Here is a 24,191-nt window from a genome sequence, read left to right as displayed (position 1 = left end):
ATTATTAACAGTTCATAGTTATTTCATGATTATATGTAATAATGATTTCTATCTCAGAGATACCATATGCAGATTTATCACAGATATTTGCTGAACTTTAATGTGATTCATGACTTATTATTTTATGCTTAGTATCTGACTTATCCATGCTGGTGTTTCTTCACAGATTAATACCCATATTGAGATTAGAATATGTACGTAATACTCAAGGCCGATTATTATTTTTATGCTTGATACGGTGCTTACGATACCCTTAACATTCTATTGGCATAGAGTTTTTTGTGATTTACCTGGCCGGATTCCTTTCTGAATCCTCTCCGACTGCTTTACACTCCTCTGTGAATAATGCCGAAGTGTATACCCCCCGTGGACTGAGGCTGTCTTCCCCGTGGCTTCATATCTTCCCCTCAATCGATATTCCCTGCTCCAATAAATATTCTAGGCACCGAATGGATGTATCTTATGGAGAATAGTCATGCTATTTAATAATGATTAATAAATTAATTTTATGCTGTTTAATTATTAATTTAATTAATATTATATTGTTTAATTAATTCAATTCACATTATATTGCTGATAGAAATAAATGGAGGATTAATCAGGTATTAAATAAGTGAATAATTATTAAATTATATTATAATTTAATTTTCGCAATAATCTATAATCTATAATATAATATTTACATTGTTATTTTGTCAATAATATAATATTGTAAAATTTATATTATTATTTGATAAATATGAAATTAATATTAATATTTAATAAAGGTAAATTATTAAATCTTGTTTATTATTATTATTATTAAGATTTTATTTAGCTCATTTTATTTATTTAGTTGGATATATATATATATATATTTTAATTGTATTATTTTTTATTATTAAATTTTATTTTAGAGCAGCATTATCATGTTTTGATTGTTTAGATGGGGACATCACACTTAAGAAATCTCATAGCCTTCAAAACAAATGACTTCAGTAAAATATATTCCAGCATCCTGTAGTTTATACATTCATCCAATAATCGAGTGTCAATTTTACATTAGCATTCATGTGCGCCTAGTTATAACTCACATGATTATAATTTATAATTGCCTCTCACAACTTTTGAGTTATTATTACACCTCATTCTGTCAACTAGAGACCTGACACGTGTAAATGAAATTTAATTACAAATCCATTCACTTGATTGATATATTAACCCATGATCCACACAATTGAACAAATCAATCAAACCTTAGCATTAAATAGATGTGCCTGGTGAAAATTTCAATTTGAGGACATTCTTAACTTAGTGATCAATTTAGTTTGATTAACTGACTCTTGAACTGAATGATTGAACCACGAAAGAGAGAGTGTTTGTGGCACCATAACTAACTTACCATGGGTGTTAATATCAAGGATGATGTTTCATCGTGCAAATAGCACCAACAATCTCATTATATGGCCTATTACAGGTGCATGAATTAGAAATAGTCTGAAAATCTTATGTGCTTTAATAAATGTATTTTGAGTTAGATCATTATTTTATTGCATAGACAATGACAAACAAAAAGCAGAAAAGACTAGACGAGGAGAATCAATTTGCAACATATCAACTAGCAATCTGATGGTCCCACCATTGTTATTTAGATATCTCATATCTGTCACCATATATTGAATTGGAACTTGGAAATGGGTTGGAGATGGCAGCAAAATTTATCTGTTCTTAGCAATGATTTCTCAAGATGTTCATTACAGAAAAGTTTTTTATTTATAGCTGACATGGTTATCTGCTTCCAGGGCTATGGAGACAGTTCTTGCTCAGCATGGCCTTGATCGAAATGCTCTCAGATCATCAAGTCTTGCATTTGCCAGTGGCTCCCTTTCTGCAGATGTGAATTCACAATCTACAAAGCCTGGGAATGAAAGCAGAATGTCATCGGATACTGGCAGTGGTGAATTGCAAAAGGCAAAAGGCAAAGACATTCAAGAAACTTCAACTCAAGTTGACACAGATAATGTGCCCATACAAAGCAGAATGGTAACTGGGAAAGCCAAAGAGGCAATGTCTTCTACTCTCAAGACTGGGCCATCCACCAGTGTTGTAGGCTCTGCAAGTTGCCAAATGCTTTCCTCTGAGCATGGACAAAAGGATGCAAAGAAGGATCCTGTCACAGATCATAACAGAAGCTCAAACGTCTTGCAAGCAGATGCTTCTGGTTTTGAATATTCTTCTTTACAGAATTCCAAACTTTTGGAAGCTGAGAATTCAGCTGCGCAAACTCTTGAGTGTGGTAAGAAATTAGATTTGCAGAGGAACGATTCGATTATTTCTGATGTCCAGGAGAGTGGAAAATGTTTGGAGGGTTCTAGTAAGAAAGCACCTGCAAAGAGAAAAAGGGCAGCTCCTGGAACCAGTTTGAAGGATGACCGACCTCGGACAAGACAGCAACAAAAACAAATGTCTTTTGAGTTTACTGAGGGCAAACAAGAGGCAGTCACAAGAGATTGCATCTCAGATGAAGAAGAAAGGAAGGGTGGTAAATTTTTTCAACCGCCCTGTTCGTTGTCACATAATGATCAACCACAACTTTCATCAACATTTTCTAGAATTGCTCAGACCCAAGGATTACCTTCACAAGTGATATGTGCAGTTGACAATAACTTTAGTGACGGAAATGGTTCTGTTTTAATGAAGGCAGATGGGGGGAGCAGTCAAGTTTCACAACTTACAAGTGTAGATTTTAATGGGCATGTTGGAAGGGATGTAAAGCAGATGTTTAAGCCAAAAGAACTATCCAGTGAACCTGACACTTCAAACCATCTGATGCCAGGGAATAAAGAAATGCCCATAGAAGATTTAAAATTTGATGGAACTGTTACTGAGTCTGGTGACCAAACTTGTAACGAGCCATTCAAACCTCCTACAGAGCAGCAGACTGACTTGAGTTGTATACCTGAACATTTACAGGCAACAGATCCTTCAGGGGCACAAGCAAAGGAAAAAAATTCTTCTGGAGGGTCATCACTGGTTAATTTTGGATGTAATATGTCATGTCAAAAGATGATAGAAATAGAAACCAGTTTGCAGGTTGAGAATCCTCAGATGATACAGCAAAGAAAAAAATTGTCATCTGGGATCAACGATAATCAACAAGAGGTGCTTACAAAAGATTGCAAATCAGCTGACGAAGAAACAAAAGATAGTAAGTCTTTTCAACTACCCTGTCTATCATCACAGAATGATCAAACACAAATTTCATCAACATTTTCTGAAGTTTCTCATACTCAAGGATTGCCTCCGCATGTGACATGTGCAGTTGATATGAACTTTGTTCATGGAAAGGCATCCATCTTAACCAATGTGGGTAGCGGGAGCAGCCAAAGTTTGCAAAGTATTTCTTCAAACCATCTGAAACTGGGAAATAAGGAAATTCCCATGGCAGATTCAAAATTTAATGAAGCTATAGATCAATCTAGTGAAAAATCTTCTCATAATGAGCCACTCAAAGCTCCTGCTGAGCAGCAGATTGACTTCAGCTGCATGCCTGAGAATTTACAGGCAGAGAATCCTTTGGGGGTGCAAACAAAGATAGAAATTACTGCTGGAGGTCCATCATTGGCTAGTTTTGGATGTAATGTGCCATGCCAAAATGTTCCTAGAATAGATACAATGCCACAAAATGGAATGCAAGGGCTGCAGGATAGCTCGCATGGGCTTCAAAGTTCACAGACACACAAGGAAACTACAGAAAAAAGTTTGGTAGGAGATCCATTGTTGACTAGTTCCAAGGAAAAACAAGATTCTTCTGTTCATGGGCACAAGCGGCCATTACAAGATTCTTCTCAGTCTGCACAGCTTGTTTACAATACTGGGATACGGAATCAGATCAAAGTGGACATGGCCTCTCAGATGTCTTCAGTCACTGATATTCCATCAGGCCCTAGTGTAGTACATTCAGCGATTGATTCTATTCCCCAAGAACACTGGACATCACATGAAAGAGTTGATCAAGTGTCTGTCTCATCAGGAAAAGGAGTGGGTTCTGATAATGCACGACTTTCACCAGATTCTTCAGGGAAGCAAGTTGCAATGCTGCCAAAGCAACAGGCTGAGGAAGCTAGTAATGATCAAGTTAATATCAAAGAGCATCAGTACACTGTGGCGCACAACAGTGGGGCTATGAAGGAAGAAATAGCACCAAATCATGGTGAAGTGGAATCTTCTTTAGGGGTACCACATGTTGGTTTATGTGAGTCAAACCAGTCACTGAATTTTTTGGGTCCTGACGACCAGAGTGTCCATGTCAAATTGAATAATGCAATCCATGGTGTGTCTAATTCTTCTGCACTGTTACAAACGAGTCAGCATGTTCACCAGCCTCCTGGAACAGAGAACAGTAATTCAACTTCAACTGCATGCCAGGCAAGACTGACTTCTTCTTATAAAGTTTCCCCCAGCGAACAATTTCAACAGAAAAGTAGTCCTCCAAGCAGGGTTGTTTCAGGTGTCAATTCGCTCTCAAGTGAATTTAGTTGCAACAAGTCTTTAACTTATTCCAAAGGTATGACTGACAATGAAGCAGCCAAATTGGAACATGTGAAAGCACCCATGCCAGCAACTGACAGAACACTAGATAAACATTTAAGTTCATCCGTTTCTATGGTCACCCAGAAAAGAAATGATGCTGACATAAGGGTCTCATCTCCATTAATGAATCAGTGCAGAGTTCCACAGGTTTTTGCTGTACCATTCTTATTTATTTCCAAGTCAAATTTTTTTAAAGTCTTTGTGAATTTCCTTTCAGAAATGTCAATGTGGCATGGCTGCCATTGTGAAATTATTATGGGAAAGGATTTTTTCCTAATCAATGTAGTCAACTAGTGACTATTTTCTTATGTAAAAACTATAACCACGTAAAATGACAAAGACATGCAGTGTACAGTAAGTAATTCATTTCAAGTTACGTAGTGTGGTTTCTATTTTTGATGGTTATGTTAAGGCAATTTTAACTCAATTCTCCTGATTTTACTTGGCCATTTTGTAAAGTTAGCTGGATAATCACATAAACTGTATAGATTGACTTTTTTTATCTGATGAATGTGGATAACTTTGGGAACCACCTATAGAACATCCTATGTGACAGTGTCAAAATTTTATTTTTCAGTAGTCTTCATCATGGTCCATCTCTTCTAATAATCAAGAAAAATATCATGTAATTTGATTGCACCTTGGTGATTAGAACTGCTCCTAGAAGCGGGCCTACATACCAATGAAAATGCAGACACATAGTATAATTGAATTTCATCCTTAATAGCATTTGCTTAATTCAAGAAGATCCTAGTCACAAATTAGCCATTATGATGCAGGAATGTGAATATACCTTTTTCCTGATTTGAATATCTTTGTACTATTGTAGTCTTCCTTTGCATTGGGGACAGGATGAAACAAATTCATACAAGTTCATCTCACTTTGTTGATCCAAAACCTGTTCCTCTCCACTTAATGAGAAAACTTGCAAATACTTCAACTTTTCTCAGTGGTTGAGAAGTTGCCTGATATTATCTTTCAGTTTTCATTGTTGAATGCTAAAAAGAAAGCACACAAATAGTAGAGAAAATAAGAGATAGCTACCACATCTGATTGCTTTGCACCCTTAAATAGATGGCTAGATGTACAAGGATGAGGATTTTTGGTGGCTGTGAAAGGCCAAGCAGATGCAAAAAGAAAAACATAAAAAGCTAACAATAAAGAGAATTTTTTAGAAGAAAAAGTTAAACAAAAACACACAAACAGCAGAGAAAATCAAAGATAGCAACCACATCTGATTGCTTGGCACTCTTCAGTAGATGGTTAGATGTACAAAGATGAGGATGTGTGCTGGCTGTGAAAGGACAAGCAGATGCAAAAAGAAAAACAGAAAAAGCCAACAATAAAGAGAATTATTTTGAAAGGAAAGTTCTTATTATTTGCTCATTCTTGGAAGGAGGTTGTCCTTAGCAAATGCAAGTCAATGAGGAAGGTTTCTGCTAAAGTGATCTTATAAAAGCATTGGTCTTTGTTTGTACAAGTAGTGGTTTGCTCTTTTCAATTGCTATGAGAGTGAGCATCAAACAATGTGTCCTTGCCCAAAGATTGTTGAAATATGGAATGGTTCTCTAGGATGAATTATGGAAACCTCTCTTGTAAGTGAGATGGATTGTACATGAGCTGGTTAACATTGATGACATCATGCATGCCAAATTATGGTGAAAGATATAAGCAAACAACATTGGGTTTGAGTGCTTGGAAAGCAATGTCAGGACCATATCATCTTCTGATGTTTGTTAAGAATCCTTTACTTATCTAAGTGAAGTGAAAATTGATCACCAACATAGGAATAACGAGATACTTGATGGTGTTCTTTAAGTGCCTTAAATTTGGACTGAGAATGCCTTTTTGGTGTGAATCTTGTCCAAATTTTGTATGAAGGAAGAAGTTTTATCTTACTACTACTGTTTGGATGTATTTAGAACATGAAGAGAAACCAAATCTTGTAGGCAATGAAATCTTAACAAACCTTGAAAAAAGAATGCCCCATTGTGATATGGGTAGCCTCATCGATACTGTTCTGACTGATATGCTCGTAGCTGTGCTCCTCCTTATTCTGCAGATGATAAATACAAAGAGCATGGATTAAGACATGAATAATGAACTCGGCCTGGCCATAAATCTATGAATCTACTGAAGTGGAGAAGTGTTGGTAAAAGGTGTGTAAACTTTGAGGTGGCACTCTTTGCCATGTGTTGGCACATCTTGGAATGTGCATAAGATGTTGTAAAAACATCTAAATGTCATTATGACATTGTAAGCTGGGAGTTACTTATGACATGTTTTTATTATGTGTAAGAGCACAATTATAAAGAGGTTACTTTGGAATCTTGACCAGCATCACGAGTCATGAGAGTCTTATGATGTATGTCATAGAACATTTTTGAATTCACGATGGAGCCAAATTGGGGTGCCCAATTTTGGATGGTCAAATATTAAAAACTATGAAAAAATGACATGTAAGGAATATGCCAAAAATAGCTTGGGAGACCAAGCGAGGCATTGGAATTTGTGCCAATGGATTTTGGGTGTGATATCTCCTTTGGGATTGTACATGTTATTCCAAAACCATTTGATGTTTTCTAGTTTGTTCTTCATGTATTTATTGGTGCTTGAAGATGGAGCTTGGTATGGGTTAGGATAATTTGCAGGTTTGCAGGATAAGATGGAGCGTGTATATTGTATTGTAACCATTGTTTCTGAATAATACAATTGGTCATGCTTTTGTAGTGAGGTTTTTCTCCTAGAAGGGTTTTCCCCATGCAAAATTTGTGTTGTGCTAGACTCTCTTGTGTATTCTTTTTTGTAAATGAAAATATTAAATTTACTTGCACATACCTCTCCTTATTGATCAGTGTAGGAAGTGTTTTCTGCACCTATGCTTCATTTCAAGAAGCACTGTTGACTATGAAGTAGTTCTACAATATTTGTTAATAATGATTGAAAAGTCAAGTCATGATAATCATAATTTTGAGTGTTTGCTGCACTGTTGACTATGAAGTAGTTCTACAATAGTTGTTAATAATGATTGAAAAGTCAAGTCATGATAATCATAATTTTGAGTGTTTGCTTGAAAAGATGTTTGAAGAGAAAGTCAGCATCTTGTGGAGCATCAATTGTCGTTTTCAGAATATCAATCTATTTATTTTGGAGAGCAACCCAATAAAGATGCTGTTGTGTTGGTGTTCTTGTGAAAAACCCATTGACAAAATCCATGGAAATAGTTTCCCATGGTTGCAAAGTTCTTGGTAATGGCTTATACTAGGGAGGCTTAGTTTGACTGCAAAGGGAGTATTGATAAATATAATCCTCAAGTGTTTACATAGAAGCCCAATAAAGTAACATCAAAGGTTTTGAAAAGCCTTTTGTTTGCTAAAATGTTCAACATAGGAGGAAAAGTGAGCCATGTTTATAAAATCAAAAATTGTTGAGAAGGGCCAATGGGATGTTGCAGGCTCCGGTAACACAAGGTAAGTTGGATTTGGACAATTTATCATCTGAGCATATGCTACATTTGGGTGATGTTCTCCACCATACAGCTAGTAAGAAAAACATTGCTTCTAAGTGGATTATACATAATTAATAAATAAAATAGTGAACTTTCGAAAGTGAAGGTCGATGAGTCTCTAAGTAAAGAGGAGCAGTTGTTGGCTATGTTGAGCAGATTAAAGGATTATGCTTCTAACTTGGAAGCAACTTCTGAGAAGAAGACGACAGAAAAGAGGTTGAGTGATCTAGTGAATAGGTGTGCAGATGCACACGACCATCTATAAGAGAGCATAACCAATTTTGAGACAAGTGTAGACAGTGTGGTAGAGATTTATCAATTTTGTCATAAGTGGCCTGAATCGACTCAGGGAATCCAGGATCAGATTAATATATTTGAGAATCGAATTATAGAAGTATCTAAGTCAATTAACTTTAAAGAAGATGGTGATGGTCAAGGGGGAGTTCAAATAAAGAACCTGTATAGAAAGCTCAATTTACTGATAAGTTAGAAAGAATGGATTAAGAAGGAATTCTACCGGTTGAGAGATATTATAGATGTGTATCTCACCACTATGGTGAAGATCCTTAAGGACACATAGGTGTTCAGCAAGACAATCAAGGTATTGGGAAGTTGTGAAGAATATCTTCAATCGAAGATGGAGAGTCAACAAAATCTTTTGGTCTTCATAGGAGCTGATTGGAGTACTGCATAGGCTCAGCTGAAGTTTGTTCATTAGAGTATCATGCCCCAGGCGAAGCAAAGTGGGCAACCTGCTTAGCAAGGTGGTTAATTGATTCCAGTAAGATATTTTTGATCATGTACATATGCGGATGAGTGTGAAACAATTTTGGTCTTTAGTTTTTGAGGGAGTGTTGTAGATAGGGGGAGTTGTATATGAACTATTCGGTTTTATTGTATGAATACATCCTTTGTCTTTGATGTCAAAGGGGGAGTGTTTTTGGTGTTGGTACAAGTGTTGCCATCAATAACAAAGGGGGAGATTGTTGCAAATATGATGTCATTGATGTTAAACTTGTTGATCCGGTCGAGCTACTTGGTTACAATCCATGGTCTAGATGTGGTCTGGTATAGTGCGATTACATTGGGATTGCAGTATGGTCATGTGGATGTGTGGAATCTATTGGTGATTGCTCTAAAAGGCTTATAATTATGTATCTTGATGTTTTCGGAGCATCGGTGTTGGTTTCTTGGATCCACAATTGGTGTTAGTCAAGTATGATTGTTCCAGTGTCCGTGTATAGGATTGTGTTGCATTTCTATACCTGCTAGTACTTTGGTGATGTGGTTTGGTTATTTAGTGTTATTGGTATTTGTTGATGCTATCTTGGGCATCTGCAACCGCAAGTACTCTTAATGGTCTGCATTGAAGATTGTGTAAAATTGTGGCGGTGTGCTTTGATGGTTTTATCTTTTGCACCTAACCTATAATATTTTGGTTTGTGCGGTTCCATGCGGATCTATGGGCGATGATTTAGGATGGATTGGAAGGTGTGCCAACATGGTGTGAATCCTTGCACATCTCATTTTTCCTTCCGGATATGCATTGGAGTTTGTTACTGGCTGACTGTTTGGTTTAAATGTTACACCTAATAAGGCCAACCTAATTGGTGTCCTTGAGGTTGTTGTTGGTATATAGAGGGTGGAATCATTATGGAGAGTTATATAGATAAGTTGTGTGTTGTGTGAAGTATATGTGAAGCAATACAGTGGTCCAAAAGTGTTACAGGGCAGTGATGAAGACAGTTTTAGATATGTTTTGAATTGTGAATTGTAATTAGCATTTCAGTGGATGTGGTTTCTTACAATTCAACTCTATTGATGTATCTTTATCAGATGTGTTGTATCTTGCCATGGAGAAGTGATCTTGAATGTTTGCAAGTCATTTTTGTATCTTTCCCTAAGGTTGTGCACCTTAGCTTTGTAAGTCATCTCAGGGGTAGTGAGCTCCTTGGCCTCTAACCTAAACATTGTAACTCAGCTATTCAAATAGTGAGATAGTTCTCACTGTGGTTTTTCCCTATTTGGGTTTTCCATTTACAAATCTTGATGTTATTGTGTGGTTGCTTTTGTGGTTTCAGTTGTTTACTTTCATGCATAAAGTGTACGGAATGAATGATGAGTAAAAAGTTTAATTCTATTTGAGTTTTGTTATTGTGTGGTTGCTTTTGTGGTTTTATTTGTTCCTAGGACATAAGTTTACCATCACTCAAAATATCATTTATATTTTTTACCCCTTATTATACCAAGTTTTTGCTGAACATCCCTTAGAAAGAACTAGTAACTTCCTATGAGAAGCAATATTCCACCAAAATGATCTATTAGGCACACAGTAGGGTGGGGACACCCCCATTGCCTCCCCATTAATAATCAAGTGTCTCACTTTACTCCAAGCCTTCCACAGAGTGGAGAATACAGCTGAACAAAATGGTTTAACCTCAAACTGACCAAAGATGAAATCTTGAATGTGTAGTGAATCTCAATTCTTCCCTTTCTTTGGTCTAGACAAGGCCAAATTGTTCCCAAGCAGTACCTTCCAGGGCTCATCACCCCTTAAAGCCTTAAAGATCCATTTAGAGGCCAAGGCTTTCCCTTGGATTCTTAAATCCTTAAGTCCAAGCCCCCCTGTTCCTTTGGCAAGCAACACCAAGCCCAATTCACACAATGCCTTTTCTTGTTCCCCTTACCATCCAACCACAAAAAGTCCCTCTCGAAATGCACATCAGCAAACAGCCATGCAGGGGCAAGGGCTTTCTGTACCACATGGATCCGACCTGCGGGAGACAGCAGGTGGGTTTGCCATTTGGTGTGCTCCTTCTCAATCTTACAAAAGAACCACTCCCACATGCTTTCTAAAGATGGTTAAACTGAAAATGGAATACCAAAATACCTTACAATCTTGGAAGGCTCAGCCCACTGCCAACCCTTAGTAATCAACCATTTAGGAGGATCTTTAGACCAGCCAATGACAATGGACTTTTGAGGAGAAATTTTGGAACAAGATGCAACACAAAGGAGGCCAAGCCTCTTAATAGCATTATCAAAATTAGATTTTCTCAATGAATAAGGTGGTCTCATCTGCAAACTGAGCATTAAGAAGTTGATCATGGTTAGGAAGAGTGATGCCCTTGATTGGGGGAGTGATCAAATTGGATCTCAATACAAAATGCAAAGCATCAACTGCAATAACAAAGAGGAAAGAAGCACTTCGACACCCTTTTCTGATAGACCTTTGTAAAGAAATAGGCTCAGAAAGCTCCCCATTCACATCCACGAGTGTATGAATCAGAAAAGAGGATATTTATCCATTTACAGAATTTTTGAGGGAATCCAAAGGTTGACAGCATGTCCAATACAAATGGCCATTCAACCCTATCATATGCCTTTTCAAAATCCAGGAGGATCATAGCAACATTTTGTTTATCATGTTTGGCCCAGTGCATACCTCCCCAACTAGTGATTTGATTCTCAAGTATATATCTTTCTTGGATAAAACCAGTTTGAGTAATAGACACAATCCTGCCCCAAATCCCGGCTATCCTTTGAGCAAGACTCTTGGCCAAAATTTAATAAGAAACATTCGGCATAGTGATGGGTCTCCAGTTCCTAATCTCAATTTTGTTACCTTCCTTAGCTATCAATATGATAAGCCTCTGTTCATGAATTGCTCCATAGAGTTATTAGCAAAGGCATCATTTTAGACCTCCATCAGCTCAGCAGTGATCCACTCAATATTGGCCTTGTAGAATTCAGCAAGCAGCCCATTAGGACCAGGGGATTGGCCAAGGAACTTATGGTATTCACAATTTTGGGAACAGTAAGATCTTAGTCCGAAGATTTAGCTTCCACTTGTGAGATTTTCTTAGGGATCATCTCGATATAGAAAGCCCTTGCTTCAGTTGATTTACCATCTTCAGAAGAGAAAAGCTTCTGATAGAAGGAAAAGGATGCTTGCTTCATAACTTCAGGATCCTCAGTTAAAGAGCCATGGTCATTAATTGGCCCAAATTTCTCTTTATGCTGCTTATATTTGATTATGTTAAAAAAATACTTAGAGCCTTTATCTCCTTCTTGAAACCAGTTCATTTTAGCTATAATCTTCTGCACATGGAACTTGCGACTCTGCAACTTTCTTGGACTTAGTCCTGATTAGCATACCTCCAGTATGAAGGTTAGGACTATTATCTTGTAATTGGTTTTCCAGCAGAAATAGCTTCTGATGTAACAAATTGTTTAGTTTATTCCTGTCTAAGGCCTCTTTTTACCAATGATGCCAAACACATTCCTCCAAACAAAAACCAAGGCCTCCTATTTGAGAATAGGGTATAGTTATTATTCAGGCTCTTGGAAATCTCAGTAACCATTCGAATATCATCTAGGCAATCCTGATTCTGTAGCAGGGAGCAATTCATTTTAAACCAGGAAGGATGGGATTTAGACTGAACCAAGTCTGCAGTGCCAACACTTATAGAGGCCTTAATGGGGGAGTGATTAGACATGGCGGAGGGGAAGACTGAAATAGGGGCGCCATCAAGATTGCCAACAAAAGAGATCAGATTCTTGCCACCAAAGAACTTGTCAAGCCTACAATATATTCTTCTGTTCGTAGACTGATTATTGCACCATGTGATCAACTAAGTTAAGCATTCTCTGCATCCTAATTAAGTAATACAATTCTTCTCCTTTCCAAGAAGTAACCTTTCCACCTTTCTTATCTCTCTTGTTTGCTATCATATTGAATTCACCGGTGGAGACCCATGGCATTTTGGGCAGATTACCAACCATCCACTTCCACAACTCTGCCCTTTCCTTGTAATCATTAGAAACATATATCGAGCAAATGCCAATAGGTTGAGCACCAATGTTAAGGGAAATCCAAACCAACCTATTGTAGGGTGAACATCCCCACTGAGAGATGCTATCTATCCACTTGGGGTAGAGAAGAATGGCTGTGCTCCCTTTTCCTTTTTCATGATCAGTGAAAAATGCTTTTGATTTTTTCCAAATGAATTTCAAAACAATTTCAGCTTGAAAACCTACAAAATTTTATCTCTAGCAGACATAACAAATCCAGGTAGGCTCTATTTTTCATGTAAGCCTTGACCACATATTTCCTATCAAAAGACTCTAACCCCCTCACATCCCAACTGCCAATCTTTAAATTCATTATGTGTTATGAGGGGTGGTACTTTTTTGATTCTTGTAGAGCCTAGCAAAACGTTTAGGCATCTTATCCTCTTTACCCTTTTTAGAGATCTTTTTCTCAGTGCTAGAGTCAGGGTTTTTAGGTCTATCATTAAGTTTTCTTTAATTACTATCTTCTTTAGCTGACTCTGCCTTCAGAATAGGAGGGATGCCAAAACTAGAGGCGAAGTATTGGGCATTTATACAAGAAATCAACAATTCTTTACCAAAGGCATCATCTCCCAGTTTTAGGTTAGAGTAGTTGGTTTTAGTCCCATCCCCCACTCCTTGGTTGGCTATATCCAAATTATGTTTGGCAACCTTTGCCCTAGCTTGAATGGTGTCAAGGGCCAATTGCTGGGCATTTTTGGGCTTGGGGGGCTCTTTCTCTTTAGGCATCTATTTAGGTTTAGGTTTGGTAAAACTGTCCTTGGGAGCAAATGGGTCATTGGCCTTGATAATCTCTAGTTTCCCCTCAAACACAGGGTCAGCCAAAGATATACTTTTTTCCAGAGTCTTATTGGAGACCACTTGTTCTCCCTCTTTGAGCACCATGTCACCATTAGCTTCAACACCACTGGCCTTTTCAGTGGAGACATTTTTTCTTTTCTGAACTATCATCGTATTTAGAAGTGTTATCGTCAATCAGTACACTATTAGAGGGTTTGAAGGCCCTAGATAGTTTGACAGTGGCTTTAGGGCAATCTTTTCGTAGATGCTCATTCCTTTTACACAAAAGCAAGAGTTTAATGAGTTGAAGAGTTCAATCTCATATGCAATGGTTTTATTTTCCACTTGAACTGAAATGATTTTAGGAATTTTTGCATCTGGGTTTAAAGAGATAAAAACCTTAGCATTCAAATGGGGTAGAGTCATCCTAGACTCTTTAATTTGCATAACATTCCCTAGGGGTTTTAACATGTTGAGAATGAATTTCTAGAGCTGAGGAGATGAGTTCTTCATTTCTACCCAGTTGGGAGTAGACCTATTAACCACTTCACCAAAATCCTCTTTGGGCGACCAAGGAACGACTTGAAATTTAGAATGCCCTAAATTCTTTTCTGACAACCCTCTTTGAATCATACGATAGAAAGAAACACGAATCTCCATTTTTTTCCCCCATTTTGAAGCAATCCAATAATTGAAAAACCTTTGAGAAGGCAAGAAGTTCACATCTAAACAAATAAAGAACATGGCTATATTCTTAAGCCTTGATTCTTCTACTTTTAGAGCTTTTAACTTATCATCATTGGGAGAAATGGAGAGGACCTTAGGGTTGGAGGAGCTCTTACCAGAGTTTGTTTCTCAACAATCTTCATCTCTGAGTATGCTTCCATCTCCACTTCCGTTTGTGGAGGTCCCCAAAAGTCTGTTTCCATCCACTGAGGTTGTGTTAGTGGAGAGAATTCCTTCATGATTCTGTACAAAAATTGCTGTGTTCGGACAAATATCACAGTTTGTGTTTAAATTTACCACATCCTTGTATGAAGCCTTGATAATATTTGCGGAAACCTTTTGGCTCTCATTTATTACAACATTAGGGGCTACATTAATTTCTTCTTCCACTTGCCCTTGGTTGACCATAACAACCTCATTTTCCATGGGCCAAGTTGGCTTAGGAGAGGATAATTAAACTAGATGTATTGGGCAATAAATGCAAACCACAAGCTTGACGTAAGACCCCAATAGGGGTAAAAACTAATCACGTGGGAAGCAAAGTTCAAATTGAAAACAATTACCAAGAATAACATGAAACTCATAGCACAAAGGCCACAATCAAACCAAACAAAGAACCAAAAGATTCAAAATTGCAGCAAGAGGAACAAGGTTACGAAGATGTCCAAGAGTGACGAAGGAGACCAATTTGAGTCCACTGTAACAAAAGCCAAAATGATTTTATCAAGAAAACATTAGTGTTGTTGTTTGAGTTCTTGGTCCAAGGCATATAGTTCCTTGCTATAGGTGCTATAATTTAGCTTAGCTTTTGATATATTTTTGAGCAATAAGCTACCGGTTTTCCTCATGGCTTTAGTCCCACTCTTATTTTATCTTAGGAAGAACTGGTCTCAAACACAAATGGTGCTTATAAGTTTGGGTTAAATAAAAATAGTAGAGCAAAGGTGCCATCCAGATAGATGATTTATTTCTGCCAAGTTGAGGCAAAATTTAATGGGTAATCAATGTAAAGGCCAAACTTTGTGTTGAAGGCTGCCTTCCAAATTCATGAGGGCCCATTTGGAAGCCATGCCAAGATCAGTTATGTACTTAGCACCTTGAATGTTTCCTAGAAGAATTTCATGTTATTTGGAGCTGGGTAATTGTTCAAATCATGACCAACTGCCACTTATTTCTTGTCCTTTGTTCAATACTACTAGAGCAATAAGTCTACAAGAACTGTTGGGTTGCAACTTTCTCTTTTCAAGCAATTTCATAATATTCCACACTATGTGAGCATTGTGGATGGGTCTATTGTGAGAAGGGAACTAGTTGTATGGTTGGGATCCATGGAGAAGCTTAATATAATGTGAATTGACAACCTCAAAGGAAGAAGTGTTTTATGCTTCTTATAAACATCAATATATTAATTAGTAGGTGTTATTTTACTTTGTGTGGGAGCGTGTTAGTATTCTCTACCTTAGCTTCTTCATGCTTACAAAGGGTGAGCAACCTATTTAAATTGAGCTGTTAAATCATTGGCTCATTGAAGAGAAATGGATAACAAAAGGGTTTTATACACTAATAATATTTTGGCAATCAACATGGCCTATGGAAACCATCATAGACAATTTGTGGTTGTATAGATAATGTGATTTTAAATATGTTACTGCAATAATCGAGCTGATCAATCTTATAATTGCTTCTTAGCAAAGACCACTTGATACTTGGAAAGAATTTGTGGATATGCCCTTGTCAATTTGTTTAACCACTAGCCTATCCAATAGCTAAAGAATCGTGATAGGAGGGAATTTATATGTAGGTTTTAATCTTATAATTGCTTCTTAGCAAAGACCACTTGATACTTGTAAAGAATTTGTGGATATGCCCTTGTCAATTTGTTTAACTACTAGCCTATCCAATAGCTAAAGAATCGTGATAGGAGGGAATTTATATGTAGGTTTTAGGAAACCTTAACGGTAACCTTACAATTTATTAAGAAGGTGCTCCAAGCATGAAGTTACTATAATCAAGTGGACCAAAGTCGCAATCAACTTTTTAATTCAATGGCTTAACAAAAAATGCAATAGGGTGCTTGCAAGACACAATTGTGGATAGGGCTTTCTCAATTCATCTCAATTGTTTTATGTGCATGGATGTGATTGGAGCTGGCGGCAAAAGTGTATCCACCCACTTTTGGAAAATGGCTTCTTTTCGTTTTCATGATGAAAGGTAGAAAACTCATGATTTTTGGTAGAATAGTCATTGGCCATGAGGATAATTTAAAGATTAGAAGCATAGGGATTGGTTACCTGAATCTCTAAAATTATAGACAATGACTCTTGCCTAGTGAAAAGGTTCTTGCCTTCTTTGATTTTGGGGTAGTGAGAAGGTTCTTTCCTCCTCTGATTTGGGGATATGACATTCATCAACAAAATATCTGGTGTGCCTATGATAGGCACAATACTTCTTCCCATTGCTACATGAAGAAACCATGTCATTAACAAAGCAACTCTATTAAGACTTGTCCTATTGCTAGATGAAGAAACTGTGTCATTAACAAAGTAACTCTATTAAGACTTATCATCTTAGAGGATTAACTGGCAAGATTAGAAGAGTTGACTAACATAAAGGATGAGCTCTTGTAAGATGAAAAATAATAATTGGGCATTAGAGTATTCTTTTGTTGCTTGGCTTCCACCTTCAAAGAAAGATGGAAAGAAAGCTCCAATGAGATCAGAATTTGATATAGATTTGTATAACTGTTACCCAGAAAAATTGTCTTATTAATAAGACCTCACAATTATCTATAACCATAAAGTCCAATTTAAGATCGAATGTTCCTCCATACTCCCCTCCTTTGCTGTGAACCACGAGACTCCTAAATAAGTGATCTCTAGTCCTTGGTCAATCTTTAAGCATATTAGCCAAGATGTTAATAAAGGGGCATGTGATTAGTCTTGAGGAGGCAGCGGTTGTGTTGGAGAAAGACACCTCTGTTGGGAAGAGGTAGGAACTGTGAATCATCATTCTCCCTGGAGGACTATATATGGCAAAGACTCATTTAGCAGATGGGATTGAACAAGCTGAGGGAATTCAGATCAGATCATCCCTGAGATAAGTAACTTGCATTTTCTTATAGCAATTTAGGCGATATAATAAATATTGAAGTATGCAATGAGAGAGTATATTTAATACGTAACTTCATATGTTTGGTATATGCAATAACATGTATGCCTATGCAGCATTGAACAGGAGCAGAACTTCTCATATTCACAACATGCCAATCTGAATAATATTATATTGAGTTATTGTGGTATGCAGAAAACATTTATATTACCTGTCCATATGTATTTATATTAATTATATGTAGATATTAATGTATGTAATTATATCTGATTGTATTACAAACCCCACTAGATACACCACCTCATGAGAATGGTTAAGGAACGCATGAGGCCAAGGAGGATAAGGTCCGCCCTTGGGCCTAGGGTAGGGGATATATGGGGCACCTTATCATGTCACCCAATTCTACCTTCATTATGGTTGAAATCCCATATAATCATTTAGAATCGTAATGTGCTATAAATATGTATTTCTTTGCACCCTAGAAATGCAAGTATTCTATGAATTATATCTACATCATTATCTAACTGGGTTGCAGATTTCCAAGGCAGACTTATCTCATCTTTTTCACGAGTAAAGGTTATACCCCTAACTATATTATGTTCCTTGTTATTGTGAATTTAGGGCAAATTACAAGGTAATCCAAAAAAGGGACATTACAATATCACCAAGGAACACCACACACGGGTGTTGAGTATGTTGTCATTGATGTCAAAGGTTGATGATCAAGGTCATATAAATATCAGAGAATTACCTGAAGTATTGGAAAATTGGTTTGAGTTGCTTGAGCTGCTTGCTTGGTTGCTTGAGCAGGGTGGGTGTCTACTTCAGCTGCCTATGTGTCTACTTGTCTACCTAAGCTGGCTGTTTGCTTACTTGTTTGCCAAGCCAGATTAATGTGACACATCATCAGCTGGATTATTCAAAGTGTTGATTTCTATGAAATATTTGTGACAACAAATATAAGCCGTTGAAGATAAAAGAGTCGATTGAATTTAATATGTTGTATTGAATTTGTATGTGGTGTGAGCTTCCTATAAGACGACATATTTTTTTTCTTTGGTGCGGATCTTCTTTGACTAAGTGTGGAAATATCTCAAGATTGTGGAAACGTGAGGAAGGAACACCGGCCGATCCGGGAGATTTACTGAAAACACATCATGTGTAGATTCTGGAGGCATAAAAAGATTCCTTTGTAACGGTTTTAGTAATCGTGGGCTGTTTCAAACCTTCTGGTGATGACTATTCTTGGCATTTTCTTTGAGTGGTGAGAGTTATTTTATTAAAATAAGGAGTATCGTGGCCCTGATTGATGGCATAAATTTAATCGAAACCGTGTATATTTTTTGGATTATTCTTCCGCTCAATAAAATGGTTGAAAGATACATATTAGCTGATGAGACGACTTGATGGGAAGAGAACTCAATAGTTTTCTTTAATGGCTTCAGGTATAATAATGGACAAAATTAAATTTTAAGCCAAAAAATATATCCTTTGTTGTGTAGCAATCAAGCTGGAAGGGGTCGGAAAGTTATTCTGATGTATTGTGAGCCTTACTTGGATGTCATTGAAAATCTGCTCTGCGATATTTATTTTCGGTTGGTATGGTTCTGAGGGTGGAGTCAAATTTTGAATGTGTTTGTGGAGTGGTGTGAGAATGTGCAGCAGCATACTCATATGCCTCAATTATATTAGTGGATTTGACGCTCTGAATTTTTTTTTATGTCTATTCAAATAACAAGCGATGCTGTTCTTTGAGTAGGAGTCTTATGGGGTTGTCTTTTGATGATAAATAAAAAGTCGTGGCAGTACCCTCTGAAAAATTGTATGCAGCTGTAAAAGCAGTCACTGACTGCATTTGGTGTGAAGTTTAATTTGAAGCTATAAAAGGGAATTTTTTTTGTGGGTCGAGATAAGTCGAGGACAGAGTATGTGTGTGTGTTGTAGATTGATGATAAAATAAAGGAATTACTGTAGAGACATATAGTTCTTTGCAGCATGTCTGAAGTAGGATCTGTTGCAGTTTTGCAGAAGGTTGTGAAGAAGAATATGTATACAGAGTCAAGCATATAAGTTATCAAGTCAAGCTTATCAGGAGTCAATAACTGCTTTCATAAGGGTTTGTAATATTTCTGTATGTTTTTAGCACATTTGAGTTGGTGCTCAAACTGTGGTTGGTGCCATAGCTGATCGAAGTTGGTGCTCTCTGCAAACTAGTATTCTTTATGTAATCTGGGTTGGTGCCCATCTTGTTAATAAATCCTTTTGTGTGCCGTAGTTTTTTACCCGAAAGGGTTGTCCACGAGAAATCTGGTGTTTGTGTCTTTATGGTTGCTCTTTTATGGTTTGTGTGGTTTTAAGCTTTCAAAAAGGTTTAAAAGTTCTAAAATACTGATTCACCTCCCCCCTCTTAGTATTTCCTGTGTGCTCTTCAATGGGTTATCTCAAGGAGACTTGATAACTCAAGTTCACTATAAAGTACAATATTTATAGCAACATCTCTTAATGTCAACTTCACGAGGCCCAAGCGAAGATTCAACATTTATCACAATCTCCACTACAAGAAGATGCCTTTTAACTTGTTACTATTACAAACTATCTCCAAAGTCAGAGCCAAGGATCCTATAGTATATCCAACAGGTTAACATAGGAGTGAAGAATATATCAAATTATTAAAATATATAATTTGATAGGTGAATATTAATGAATGGGTGAAACTTTATTCGTATGCACATTGAAGGCATGCTTGATACATGTCCCATCAAGGTGATAAGGCACAATCTTGTAATGACAGTCACTAATTGATCAATCTTAATTAGTTAAATAACATGCCCTCCTACCTAAAAGTGTAAGTAGAATACAGGAAGCAATAAGTTTATGATAAAACTTTAAAAGTTTGACAATTGTGCTACATGCATATAATCAGGATCAATCCATTTGAGATCCATGTTAATGGGCATAATTATCTTGGTGAATTGACATTCAATTTACACTTGTATATTGCTTCTAGGAAATCCAAACATTTTATCTCAAATTGTGGCTCAATTAATGGAACCCTGATTTCGTAAGAATGAAGAGTTCAATAAGGCTCTAGTTTAGGTTTCTTTGGATCTTGGTGATCAAATCTCTCAACCTTCGCAATAGTGTTTGACGTTGGTGATCAAAACTCTCAAGTAGTATTCTTAGCATTTATATGAGGAGATAAATACTGAGGTTGCTTGAACAATATGGAAACCACTATGAAAGCAGCAAAGTATACAAATGACAAAATATGGTACAAATGATTAAACATAGAAATCATCGTATGAGGAAACCTAATTGGGAGTGGCAATTCATAGTTTCCAAGATATCCCTTCTAACATGTGCCTCTTCGATGTAGTGATCAGACCCACTGTTCTTTATGGTTCTTAATTTTGTGATACCAGCTTGGGGACGATTGACTAAGGGTCCAAACTCTTATGTTCTGGCATATGATTTGATGTAAATGTACATTCCCTGAGTGCATGGTTTAAGTTGAGTTTGGTGCCCATAACAGTGAGTCCAGTATCTTTCCAGGCTCACTTTCCACAGTTATAGACTCAGATCCTTGGTGATTCAGCTCCTAGGCTTATAAGGTACCCATATTTAGCACTTATTTCTTCTCAAAGGATTGCCTCATTTGGTCTTTTCGGATGCCAATGATGCTGGCATATGGATGCCATTGTTTCAATCTGCGAACATTTGTACCAACCATCTACCTCTCTACTTTTCCTTAGATGCCCCTCATGTTATTCCTGATCATTTGGGCAATTCGAGAAGATATGCATGACTAGCATACCTGATTTACTTGGACTTCTCAACTTATCAGTCCCAAGCTCGCCTTCTTTGGTAAATATTATTTTTAGATCACAGTTGGTATCATCATTTGGCCTGACTTTCTTAGACACCAGCTGTCTCACGAATTGAGGATCCATCTTAGACAACAAGAAGTTTTCTCTCATCAACTTTGGATTTAGATGAACCATCAAATCTTGTGCAGGGACAGGATTTGTTTGTTTTGCCTTGTACATGAGGTATAGACAAAGGAGCACTTTATCTTCAGGTGCCCTATTTTTCTAGAGATATATAGGAGATGCCATCACTTGTATAAGGACTCCAGCGGATCTTTCTGGATTCTTTCACTACTGGGATTGGCTGCGCTTAGAGCTTATAGGGGATTTCTAGAAACACCAAGTTGATCACCACATTCTTGCAGCCTGTTAGTGGTATTGGAGGCATTAAACGCCCTTGGTCTACAGCTCTTTTTCATATTGTTGATGAAATATCAATAAGACACCATAGTTCTACACACTTGGACCAAGGCATCCCCAAATCTCTCACTTGAGGCATCACACTTGTCATGTCTCACTACTAGTTATTGTCTCTTATTCAGGTTTGTGTCACCAGTTTATTTCTTACCTCCAGTAGTATCGTAGATGGAAAAGGGTCATCTGCAATGATTGTTTGGAGAGATTTTGATAGAGTTCTGAGGTGGTGCTCCTTGTGCCCCTTCAGGATCATCAACAAGGATCTCCCAGCCTGTGGATTTCTAGAGAGGACATCATTAGTTCTTGTATTGATGCCTTCATGGTTATATCAACTGTGAGTCTTCTTGCAGTGATACATACCAGACCTAGTTCATCCATTCCAGAGTTTCAGCATTGCCAATTCCATGTACTTTGCTAATGGGACCTTCCTCTTGGATATTTGGACTACTTATCAACTATTAGTATGTTTAGTAATCTTGGTGGTCCTTTCCTTTCCTTTGTATATTGCTATGTCCCAACAACTTTCCAAATTATCATGCATACTTTTGACAGAATGTCTACAGAGAACTGATGGTATTTGTTAATTATTGGTCAGTATCTGGAAAAAATGAGTTGTACTTTAAGCACCGGCAGAATGTATTTCACACTGCAGACAAACATCCTGTAAATTTCCTCTTTCTGCCATTTAGGTGAAAATTACAAATCAATTACTGACTACAGATGGGCTTGAAGGTCTCTCTCTCTCTCTCTTTTGCTAGTTTTCCAATTTACCCTATGTCCAGAAGATTCCTTGTTTCCTCATAAAGAGAATGTTCTTCATGATATCTACCATCAGAATGTGATGAAAGGAAACAGTCACTTAGGAATTGAAGTATGTTACCTCAATAAGACTTCGGCTCAAGACGCAGAAGACAGCATCTTCCCGAAGCAGCAACAACAGACATATTTACATTCACTCAGTAATTCTAGCTCTTGCTCACTTCTCTCTGATCCTTTACTGGACGATAAAGCACGTGCTTGTCAGCTATCTTATTTTGCAATCAGGTACTTATCAATTCCATCTCCTTGCTTAATCTGGAAGTCAGCAAGTTGAATATCCTGGGCCTAAACGCATGATGTAAGGCTGTCATTTGTATTCAACCGAGGAGCATATTGTGCTTGGAGGAAGAAAGCTATTTCTTTTGTGAGCTCTCATAATTAGATACAACTGACTGTCAATAGAAAAGATTTTGGCAATCATGTGCGTGTTGCAATGTAGGAGGGAAATAATCAGGAATTTATCCATTGTTTGCACTTTGCAGTACCCGTTCTTAGATTATTTTGATTCTCAACTTTTTAATTTAGTTTATTTTTTTAACCAAATTTATACCCAATTTTTAGCTCCTCTCCCGTTACAGTATTCTCCTGCTTTGCCTTCATCCTGAACAGTAATTCTGTCTCTAGATTTTTTGATTTCTCAGAATCAGAGATATGTTTAACCTATTCCCATCATCCTTAGAGTGATATGAAACTTTTATTTTTCTGATTGAATCTTGTTTCAGCAGTTGACTAGAGGATTTTACCGGTCCTGTTGATTTCTTAGAACATGTTTTGGAAATCTTCTCCAAACGTTTCCTCACACAAGCAAGCAGAAAGTACAAGTAGAAGAGAAGGCCCAATAGATAGAAACAAGCTCTGCTGCCAAAACACCACAGGGAGCAGCATGAAACTAAACTACCCCAAAAGAGAAAGTGTTAAAAAAAGTACCCCATAACATGGAAAAAACAGAGAAATAATTTTCACATGAGAAGGCTGAGCAGGCGTGAAGCATTGTAAGTTTGAAATATCCCCCACCAACTCTACAAGAAGCCACAAGGTTTCACGAAGGAAAGCAAGCACAAAGTTTCTTTAAACTAACATTGACTCTAAGAGGTCAATCAACAGAAATTATGCTCACTGAAACTTGAAAACTTAATGTTATCTCTTTGTACTAACCAGCAGCCATTGAATAGAGTAAGCCAAAAGCAAGTGGAAAGCTTAAAATATGCTAACTCTATTTCTCACAAACCAAAGTCATTACAAACTGGCCCCAGAGCATAAGTCACGGATACATTCTTACCAAACCAGCAAGAATTAGACACCAAATTAGACTTAGAATTTTTGAAACGAGAAATTTCTAGCAAAATACCGAGATTACAAAGATTGAAGTCACTGAAATCTATAATTAGTTAACAGGACACTTGAGCTTGAGTAGAAATAATATGTTTTTCTGCTGCAAATTGTTCTATTAACACCAATATTTTATTTTTTCAAGAAAATTAGAACAGATTCCCCCTTCCAAGAACCTTTGAAGGGGTCATTGCAACTGGTAGGCCCAGGTT

General features: G+C 37.2%; 1 protein-coding gene across 5 annotated transcripts in view; it reads left to right on the top strand.

Moving 5' to 3' along the window:
- LOC131044739 (uncharacterized) overlaps positions 1-24,191 on the top strand; it is a 116,426-nt gene that overhangs the window by 27,527 nt on the left and 64,708 nt on the right. For 4 of the 5 annotated variants that reach the window (XM_057978145.2, XM_057978144.2, XM_057978142.2 and 1 more), the window contains exon 4: positions 1,782-4,719. In XM_057978145.2, the coding sequence (XP_057834128.2) occupies positions 1,782-4,719 (2,938 nt within the window). The remainder of the gene's footprint in view (positions 1-1,781; positions 4,720-24,191) is intronic. The other variant, XM_057978146.2, reaches the window with a different exon arrangement.

This window comes from Cryptomeria japonica, chromosome 3 (assembly GCF_030272615.1).
Source record: "Cryptomeria japonica chromosome 3, Sugi_1.0, whole genome shotgun sequence".
Lineage (NCBI taxonomy): Eukaryota > Viridiplantae > Streptophyta > Pinopsida > Cupressales > Cupressaceae > Cryptomeria > Cryptomeria japonica.
The sequence above is the reverse complement of the archived record's forward strand: the minus strand, read 5'-3'. Positions and strand labels throughout refer to the sequence as shown.